Source organism: Wyeomyia smithii, chromosome 1 (genome assembly GCF_029784165.1).
Source record: "Wyeomyia smithii strain HCP4-BCI-WySm-NY-G18 chromosome 1, ASM2978416v1, whole genome shotgun sequence".
Taxonomy (NCBI): Eukaryota; Metazoa; Arthropoda; class Insecta; order Diptera; family Culicidae; genus Wyeomyia; species Wyeomyia smithii.
The window spans coordinates 118,626,936-118,638,128 of record NC_073694.1 but is presented as its reverse complement, the minus strand read 5'-3'; the positions used below and the strand labels follow the sequence as shown (position 1 = coordinate 118,638,128).

The following is an 11,193-nucleotide window of genomic DNA, read 5'->3' as shown; positions in this document are numbered from 1 at the left end:
TATATATATATATATATATATATATATATATATATATATATATATATATATATATATATATATATATATATATATATATATATATATATATATATATATATATATATATATATATATATAAAGTTATATAATATTATATAAAGTTCATGAAATAAAATGACGACAGTTTCAAAATCATGTCCGATACCAAATCTTACAAAAAAAAATTATGTGTCTACACATTTAAAGACATTGGATTGGTCTATTTTGAAAGACGAGAAAAAATTTCTACATGACTAACCTCAGGGGTAATAGACCATTTTACGAATTGACAGGTGTCACGGATCCTGCTGATATTGATGCTGCTTTCACGTGCGTTATGTCAGTGGTTCCGAGCTTTCTGTCAAAATTTTATTCATGAATTGAGTTCAGAAATTGGTACCCACTTTTTGGTTGGTTTGCCCTAAAACAACTGAAATAGAGTTTTTTTTTTAATTGTCAGTAGACTTATTATCGAAAAAATATCCTTATAGATGAAAAAAAAACTCAACGTTTGTTTCCGGTACAATGTGCGCTTTTTAATGAATAAGATGGTTTTCGTGAGCATTTGAAATAAAATATTGACGCCGTGATAAATTTATGATTGGTAGGCGAAGTTTTGACGTTTATAGTCCCCTGTTTTGAACTGAACGTTAAACACTAGACACTAGACTATCCCACAGTACTACAGGACTTCCTACCGTTGGTAAACAACTATGCAAACAAATATTAAAGAATTAAAGTTCACTAGTTTTACAAAGTTGCTTATAATAAACGGGGCCTCACGATTGTAGCACAATCTTTAATTTTATCTACCAACATAAGAAAGTTAGATTTCTTATTTCATTGAAAATTTTGGTTTTGGAAAATAAGTGCTTCATGATAAGTTTATAAAAGAAAGTTTTTCCCTAGAATATTTCTGTCGAGCTCTTGTTCCAAAGTTCCCCCTGAATTCGTTTCCTGGACCAGTATGCCAAGGTGAACTGAGCGTCTCCATAGATTCAACAGCGAAAGAGAGTGCATGCTTTAATTCCGGAAAAAGGGAACTTTTTTTTTTGGTCCAACAACGGAGTAACATCTGATAGGCTTTCATTAGGTGTAACCAGAATATTCCTAATGTTACTATTCTATATTACTTTTCTTTACAGAGTCGCTTCTTGGAAGATGCATCCATAATGTGCAATTCATGGTCCCCAAGACATAATGTAAGATACCATTAAAAAAAACAGCATAAAAATTCGAAAATGTTAATACATATGATTAGGTTTTTACCCGCCGTTGCTATACTACTAGAAGGTATTGAAGAATCTGTTCTTTGTGATGAGGCCAATGCATACTACTAGAAACTTCTCATTTCGCTTTTTTGCATTCTTAGTTATTAAAACTCTGACGTCTTTCTTTAGTTTTGTATTGTTATTTTCTATTGCTATACTAGCAACAATAACTGCTGCTGCTACCCATTTAATATTCCAATATACAACTAAAATGTTTATTATTTCTATGCCGATGCTAAATGCTTAAGAGAAATATTTTCTTAAAAAGGATCTGGTTGAAAGGGGTGATGGCGACGCCCACCTTGTTTTTGACGTTAGTGTAGAGTTTTAGTATTTTGATTCAATGATCTGTCATGCCTCTTACTACAGGCTATGGCAGCACGGTTAACGTTCTGCGCGTTTGAGGTGTCTGTTTAGTAAAGTTGTTTTCAACTAGTTTTTCGTGATAAAACTAGAGCGTTTCGTGTAAGTAGTGGTTACAGGCTGTGTAGATGCTCGAATATGCAACGAATTCAATGTATTAAGTCAGAAGTGTATGAGTCTTTTTTGTTTCAGATTTGTGATACGTTGATATTCACAACCCAAAAGTTATTCGACGCCATATTTTATTACCAGTGTACTGCCGGTACCCGCATAACTGCCCCATACTGATTTTGGTCACTTTTGAGTTATCATCGGGAATCGACTTAACTGTTATCATATTTTCTGGAAAAAAATTAAAATTGAAACTTTTGTATGGAAAAACATGAAAAAATACCAAGTTGTTTTTGTCCCATATTGAAAGTACCCGCATTACAGTCCCACTGCATAGTGGTGCAAACTGCAAACATATAATTTTGCTCCAGATTAGTGTATATTGGATTATTTTAGGCATATAGAAGTATGTCATTTAATTAACTAGACTAGTGTTGTTTTTCTGTAGTATTATCTACGCTGCCAATGATACTGCCGGTTGCTGGTTGAATTTATATGTGATGGGACAAAATATGTGAGTACTTTCGCAATGTACCCGCATATTTTGTCCCACTTTGTCTTTTTTTCAAGTTATATAACGTAAAACCAGTTCCATCCATGGTTTTTGTTCTCAACGATAAACTTGTGCTGCCATGAAACTGTTATGATCGTTGGTTCTGGATGTAATTGCTGGAAATCCGAAATTAACGGATAATATTAAATCGCCGTTTTCTCAACATGTTGTTTTTCATTATGGGACAGTTATCCGGGTACCGGCAGTGTAGAAGTCGCAAAATAAATTTCAACATTGGATTTTTTCTAGCGTTAGTTTTCTGTTACACTCTCCCCACAGTTATGGATCACCCACAATTACGGATCACATTGTTGTTTCATGTTATTGATTTTAGTATCGATATTTTCTCGTCACAATATCGATACTTTTGGCCGATATTGCCGCACTTGATATTATCGATGTTTCGATATTGCGACTCGATATTGCTGTCCGATATTCTCGGTTGCCATCAGGGGAGTGCTGCCGTCAAAATTTTGCCTACGAATCATAAATTCATCATGGTATCAAAATTAAATTTAAAATGCTTGCACACAATATAAGCTATTCATTGAAAGTGCACATTATACAGAAAACAAACGTTAAGTCTTGGTTTCCCCATTGATAAACATATTTATTCGAAAATAAGTCAATAGCAATTAAAGGACGTTTACTCTATTTCAGCTGTTTTAGGGCAAACCAACTGAAAAGTGGGTACCAGAATTGCTGGTACTAGAATCAATGATTGGTAGATGGAAAATGTAAGCAGTATGACAGAAATATGGTTGCCATATTTCCATTTTTATTGACAGCATGCATAGAGCGAATTTTCAGAAATTTGGGTGTGGAACTTCTCGAGGCAATAACCACCACGTTAAACCGATCAAATGCGATGCCTTGGTGTTGCATTGGAATGGCAGAATCGATGAATTTCAGTAAATAATCGGTGTTGCATAAGCGATAACAGGAATGTTCAGGTAGGATGCCTCCTTAACTGGCTGGTGATTAGTCAATGGATCAGTGATGATTAGGAGACGCGGCTCACGAAACGTCGGTTCAATATGATTGGAAAATGCATCTTGCGTAAAGCGATCAGCAATCGGCCCGCTGTCCTAACGGTCGAGATGAAATAGCAGACACTTCGCCGGAATATACAATACTAAGGCATAAAACATGCTGAACGCCAACGCGAGCGATCGGGTGAGATTTTTGCAGTAGGTTAATGAACAACTCTACTCACGGCTGTTTATTAACCTACGGCAGGAATTTCGCCCGATCGCTCACGTTGGCGTTCAGCTTGTTTCAGGCTTAACTGAAAGTCAAACAAAAAACATAAATTAATCCACCTAGCGGTCAGACCCAGCCTTTTTCATTCAAACTTTTATTTACATTTACATGAACACTTCAATCCAATAAATGTATATTCACTCTTAAGGTTCTAAAATATTGATGTACACATAAATATGCAGTCCGGTCTGTCTGTCTGTCTATCTGATCCATATAGGCTCGAAAACTACCGAGCCGATCGACGTGAAAATTTGTATGTAGGGGTTTTTGGTGCCGATAAAGGTTCCTATGATAGTTTGAGACCCCTCCCTTTTCTTGAGAGGTCCCATACAAATGAAACATAAATTTCTGCACAACTCAAGAACAAACCAAGCAAATGAAACCGAATTTGGCATGTGGATGTTTTAAGGGGTAACAAGTATATCCATGATAGTTGGACGCCCCTCCCTTTTCTGGAAGGGAGGGGTTCCATACAAATGAAACACAAAGTTTTGCACATCTCGAGTACTAATAAACTAAATGGAACCAAATTTGGCAGGTAAATGTATCTAGTGGTAAAAAATATGTCCATAATATTTTGACACCCCTCCTTCTTTTGGAAGGGAGGGGTGTCATACAAATGAAACACAAATTTCTGCACATCTCGAGAACTAATGGCAATCGACCAAATACCACCTAATATGGGTATTTCCGGAATCGTAATGATGCATTGGAGCCACAAAACGACTTCAGACAACATTTTGAATTGTAAGATGGCAACTTCCGGTTTCTGGAAAACAGCCTGAAATGGACGATTCCCATTAAATATGAGTATCTCCGAAACCAGAAAGATGGACAGAAGCTAAAAAGTGATCACAGACACAATCTTGAATTTTAAGATGGTGACTACCGGTGTCTGGCAAACAGCCGGAAATGACCAAATACCATTTAATATGAATGTTTTCGGAACCAGAACTACGCCCAGATGATTTCACAGGCAGTTTTGAAGTCCAAAATGACGACTACCGGTTTGTGAAAAACAGCCTAAAATAAACAAATGCTATCCAATATGAGTATCTCTGGAACCAGAATGATGCAAGGAGCTAGCAATTGACCTCAGGCACCATTTTGAATTGCTAAATGGCAACTTCTAGGAAACAGTCGAAAATGACCGCATAATACTCAATATGGATATTTCCGTAATCGAGATGATGCATAGAAACCAAACATTGACCCTGGACACCATTTTGAATTTAAAGACGACCACTTTTAGTTTCTGGAAAACAACCAAAATAACTCCCACTATGGGTATTTCCGGTGTCAGATTGATGCCAGAAAATCTGCTGAAAATGACCGAATACCAACCAATATGAATGTATTCAGAATTAAGGCGATGTACAGAAGCCAAAAGTCGAGGATGTTGTCATTTCGATAAAACCAAGCATTTTAAACGATTTGTTATTTGATTAATCCATCGAAACCAAATAGTTACGCAGAGCTCTTCGTTATTGAAGGTGCAAATGTATGCTTGTTGAGTAAGCGAAAGGCGGAGGATCTCAAAGTATTAAAGGTGGGACTAGATGTACAAAGTGTACACTGAAAGAACTTCTTTTCATCTCTCATCTCTCCGAGAAAGATTTCTAACCTTCGTGTACCTGAACCTATGGCAAAGAAGGTTAACGAAAAGATCGATGAAATGTTGCGGTTAGATATCATTGAACCGGTCGACGGAGTTCCTGAATAGATTTCGCCGATGGTTTGTGTACCAAAGGGAAAAGATGATGTGCGATTGTGCATCAACATGAAGTTTCCAAACAAAGCCATCCAACGCGAGCATTTTTCTTTACCGGTGATTGAAACGTTGCTCAATAAGTTGAAGGGATCCAAATATTTTTTTCACTTGGATATCATTTCGGCTTACCCTCATGTGGAGCTTCATCCGGATTCCCGCAGCGTAACCACTTTCATGACGAGTCAGGGTTGATGCGCTTCAAAAGACTTATGTTTGGCATCAACTGCGCGCCTGAAATTTGTCAGCGAATTATGACTCAAATGCTCGCAGGGATTAAGGGAATCATTATATACATCGATGATGTGATCATATCCGGACGAACGCTTGAAAAACATGATGCTCGGTTGGAAGAAGTGTTATCGGTTTTGAAACGAAATTATGCTCTGTTGAATAAAAACAAGTGTGTCTACCGCGTGAAGGATATCGAGATTTTCGGTTTTAAAGTGAGTGAAGCTGGAATCAGCCCGTCGGCGGGAAAAACATCTGCAATCAAGATTTTCCGTGTTTCGCAATCCAAAGAGAAAGTCAGGAGTTTCCTTGGACTCGTCAATTTCGTTGAACACTTCATTTCTCATTTGTCGACTAGGACAGAACCATTGCAACAGTTTATTCGAGGAGCCATTAATTCGTTCGGACAAGATCAGTTGACAGCCTTCAACGACTTGAGAAGCGAGCTGTCTAAAAATGTAAGAACGCTAGGATTTACGATCCAGATGACATTACGGAGCTGTATGTTGATGCCTCCCCAGTAAGACTGGGTGCAGTCCTTGTACAAAAGGATTCCGGAAGTACACCTAGAGTGATCAGTCTTGCGTCGAAAGGTTTGTCTGATGCCGAGCGTATCTATCCTCAAACACAACGTGAAGATTTGGCTGTTGTGTGGGCGATAGAAAAGTTTTACCTCTACCTATTTGGGCTGAAGTTTACCATATTCTCTGACCACAGAGCTCTCGAGTGCATTTTTGGTGGAATGTATAGAGACGGCCGACGAGCATGCTCGAGAGCAGAAGCCTGGGCATTGCGCTTGCAGCCCTATAAATTTGTGGTGAAATACGTTCCGGGGTCATCCAATATATCCGACATTCTGCCTCGACTTTGTTCTCAGAGTGAACCATCGTTTGACGATGAGTCTGAGCATTTTTTATTTGCAATTGGACAGGATCCGACAGCAATCACTTTGTAAAAAATCAGGACAGAAACCAGTCATGATGAAATTCTGTCTGCAGTCATCATAGCTCTTGAAACCAACACCGAGTCTGGCAACACGGTTGTGTCTTGTATTCATACGTTCGTATACTGTGCCTATACTTTTATCGATTTTTTGTGTTTAGATTAGCCGTTTTCGTTTGAGTTCATGCAAATCGGTTGGTTAACTATTCTACGTACGTCGGTTCATCGAAGTTCGAAAAGAATAATCGGTTTAAGTGTGTTTAGAACTGTTTTTAGTGCTTCGCTATAGTGATTGTTTGTTTTGGTTTCTAACACGTCTATGAAAGCTATATTACTTTCCCGCTCAATTTTTTTTTGTGAAAAGCGACATCTGTCCGTCAAAAATTTAAACACCATTAAAGCTTTTGCTATAAAAAAGCCAATAGTTTGACTGTTGGTCTCATCGGCTGTGAAAAATAAACATATAGCTTTCACTTGCAAAGACTTCAAACAGCAAGACTGTCAACCTCAGTTGAAATCATGTCGTGTAAAAAATGCAACAAGCAAGTTTGTGAATCTGAACGCATAAACTGTCGCGGATATTGTGGCGCAGTTTTTCATTTACTCTGCGTAAACATTGATATGCCAGTACTGTACATGTTAGGAGAGCATGATAGAAATATTTTCTGGATGTGCAATACATGCGCAGACTTGTTCAGCAATGATCAATTCAAAAAAATTTCTCTTTGTAATGATCGTGAACGGGCCGTAGTCCCTGATGTCATTCAGTCTATGAAGGATGACATACAAAAACTAAGCAATGCGATTTCAACACTCACGGCCAAGGTTGATGTCATACCTCAGCCTAATCAACCCGCCACCCCTCCACCATGGAACAAGATAAATTTTTTACTGCCAAACACACCTAAACGCCGCCGTGTCGTCATTGGTGAAACAGCCGAGCCTGTGAATAACAAGAACGGAAATCGTGGTACGAAGGTCGCAAGCGGACTAATTCAGACGATACCTACGAATGACGATAGTTTTTGGGTTAATTTTTCGGCGTTCCACCCCAGTACATCAGAGGACTAAATTGCTGGTTTGGTACGCGAATGCTTGAATTTGGGATCTGATACAAAACCCAGAGTGGTCAAACTAGTCCCTAAAGGAATAGACCTTTCTACTTTGAGGTTTGTTTCCTTTAAAGTCGGCGTTAGTTATGAGCTCAAAGAAATCGCACTAACGCGTGACACATGGCCTGAAAATGTATTTTTCCGCGAATTCGAAGATAATCGTACAAAAAACTTCACGAGAGTCGTACACTTGAATCTGAAACCGAAGGAAGGATCTCAGCTCGAAGCCAATCCAGAGAAATGCTAAATTTTGAATCATGCCTTTCACCGGGATGCAACGTTGTGGAATCATCCGCTAACCGCAAACCGCAAACACCGATTTAACTGGCCTGGGACGCACGTCACATAGCAGTATGGAAGCCCTGGACCCACTTAGCTCAGTCGTGCCCGCCATAGATTCCAGTATCGCTAAAATCATTTTTTCCTGCCACCTTAGTCGTCCCGGCCCTGAGTCTATTGTCGGGGACAGGGCTCTCCAAACTGCCTCTCACGGCAAGTATATTTTTAATCACGACGTTGCTCGGCCTGATGCTGCCTCCTTTTTTAGGTTGTTACACGCTGATTCGAACGCCCCAGGATCGAACGTTGAATTTTCAACATCTGACAACTCGCACACGATCCAGTATTTCGCTCTCCGGTCTACAAGATGCCATGCAGCTACTTCGGACACGGACGCCAGGACGCACCTGTCTTAGCACTATTGAAGCCCCGTATCCCCCCGACACAGTCGCGCAAATGCTGCCTGCATTCATCAGTCGTCCTGGTCCTGTGTCGGGGCTTGGAGAAGGGGTTTTCCAGCCTGCTACCTCAGGCGAGTATAATTGTTTGACTGAACTTCCGGTACCTGACAATTCGATACGTTCCAGCATTTCGCTTTCGAGCCGTAACGTTTCCAGCTCTATCACCACTCCGACGACTCAACTGGTGCAGCACGATCTCCACATGTACTATCAAAACGTCGGTGGCATGAATTCACGTGTGGATTCGTATAAACTTGCTTTTTCTGGCTGCGCATACGACATCATCGCATTAACCGAGACTTGGCTCAACGACAGGACCACGTCCCATCAATTATTCGGCCCCGATTACGAGGTCCTTCGATGCGATCGCGGCCCACTTAACAGTCGTAAAGCAACTGGTGGTGGAGTTTTGTTGGCTCTACGTCGTGGGTTAACAGTTTTAAAACGTCAAAACCAATCGTGGAGCAATGTAGAACAAATTTGGGCGACTGTAAAACCCAATAACCGAAATCTTAACATCTGTGTGGTGTATTTCCCGCCCAATCGAACTCGCTATACCGCCGTGATCGATGCACATAATCGATCTGTCGCCTCCGTAGCCGCCGATGCCGATCCCTCCGATGAAACCCTTGTTGTAGGTGATTTCAATCTCCCAGGATTGAAATGGTGTTCTTCAAACAGCGGTTTTAGGTATCCTGATCCTGCGGTATCTACTTTTCACTCAGGCGCAATGAACATACTCGATTGCTACAACTCAGCAACATTACGACAAATCAACGAAGTTTTGAACGAGAATGGTCGGATGCTTGATCTGTGTTTTGTGAGCATTGGCACAAAAATACGAGCTACCTCGGCTCTTGTACCGTTGGTAAATTCTGTTCCTCATCACCCTCCGCTTCACTTGGTTTTAAACGGTAATCCTACGACTGTTAATTTGAACACCGTTTCAGATGTTGTCTACAACTTCAGAAGAGCTGATTTTGCTAGCATGCTTGGTGTTTTACACAGTCTCGACTGGGACGACATCCTAGACAAAAACGATGTTAATGCGGCTACACTGACCCTCACCCATGTGCTTGGGTACATTATTGACCGTCATGTACCCAAAAAAGTCATCATTGCATCCACTAAGACTCCATGGCAGACCGCAGAACTCCGTAGACTTAAGAGAGCAAAACGTGCCGCATTGCGTCGATTTTCAAAACATCGCTCTCTTGCCTTACGAGACTACTATGTTCGACTGAACCTGGATTATAAACAACTGAGCAGGCGCTGTTTTAATGCCCATCAACATCGCATGCAGCGGAAATTGAAAACGAATCCAAAAGCCTTCTGATCTTTTGTCAACGAGCAAAGAAAAGACCCTGGTTCACCTTCGACAATGTTTTATAACGGTGAAGTTGAAGCTGATTCAAATGGCCTTTGTAGACTTTTCTCGGAAAAATTCAGCCGTACTTTCGTAGAGGAAACACTCTCTTTAGATCAGGTGGCCGCGGCAACAAGATTTGTACCTGATTCAAACGCGATGTTGACTGATATTCGTATCGATTACGACATTATTCTTACAGCTGCCTCTAAGTTAACGTCGTCGCTTTCTTCTGGGCCTGATGCAATTCCTGCTATCGTGTTGAAGAAGTGTATTGAAGGTTTACTACAGCCACTGCAACACCTGTTTCGTTTATCACTGCGTACCGGAACCTATCCTACTCTTTGGAAGTCTGCTTTTGTCTTCCCGATTTTCAAAAAAGGAGATAAAAACAACGTTGACAACTATAGAGGAATTTCGGCATTGTGCGCGGTATCAAAGCTGTTCGAACTGGTGGTAATGAATTCAGTTTTTTTCCACTGCAAACCCTTTATCTCCGATGAGCAACATGGGTTTATGCCAAATCGATCAACCGCTACAAATCTGCTTTCGCTAACCTCGTTCGTCTACGAAGGATTTGAGAAGAACTGTCAAACAGACGTAATATATACCGATTTGTCTGCGGCTTTTGACAGGATCAACCATAAAATCACCATAGCTAAATTCATCAGGGCGTCTTGAGCTGCCCGACAGATCAGACGTATTTTCGGTTGCTTGTGGACTGGTCTTTGACTGCCTATAGCTTCAAAGTTTGTGTTTTGTCAGTGTGTCTTTTAAAGATTACCTGGAAGTTAACTTACATCAGTCTTTCTCAAGACTACCTATTTCTTTCTTTCTCAATACTTGCAATTTGATATTATTTTTAACTTTTCTCGTATCACCTGAAATGGCAGGACGAAAAAAGAAACCACGCATCGCTTCGGGGAGCAAAAGAGAGGCATCTCTTTCTGAAACTAGCTTATGCAGTGAAAATTTATATGATATTCTGCCGGAGCAAGAAGCCGGCGAAATTCAAATGTTCGAAAGTAAAACTATTCAAAGTGAAATTTCTGTAAAAAAGGAGAAAGTTCCACCTATTGTGGTAACTATTGCTTCTGAATTTAATATTTTTAAAAGAGAACTCTCTACGTTTCTCTCCGACGTCAAAGTTACTTATCAAATTGGCCGAAGAGGCGAATGCCGTTTACTGGCCCAAACATTGAAAGATTGGAATCGTCTTATTCAGTATTTAACCGAAAAGATGTATAAATTTTTTACATATGATACGAAGAGCGCCAAGCCGTTCAAGGTCGTATTGAAAGGTCTCACCAACGATCAAACCGTTGATGAGATCAAAATTACTTTGACAGAATTACATGGTATAGCCCCTACCCAAGTAATTCTGATGAAACGAAAATCACGAGGCGAAAACAGTCAGCGAACTGGAATTTCCCTTGTAAATTATTTAATTCA

At 40.0% G+C, this 11,193-nt stretch overlaps 1 protein-coding gene across 7 annotated transcripts in view; it reads left to right on the top strand.

The window, feature by feature from the left end:
• Positions 1-1,171: 1,171 nt before the first annotated feature.
• LOC129720069 (inhibitory POU protein) overlaps positions 1,172-11,193 on the top strand; it is a 368,998-nt gene continuing 358,976 nt past the window's right edge. For all 7 annotated transcript variants that reach the window (XM_055671506.1, XM_055671497.1, XM_055671485.1 and 4 more), the window contains exon 1: positions 1,172-1,223. In XM_055671506.1, coding sequence (XP_055527481.1) covers positions 1,194-1,223 — 30 coding nt within the window. In that variant the 5' untranslated portion in view covers positions 1,172-1,193. The remainder of the gene's footprint in view (positions 1,224-11,193) is intronic.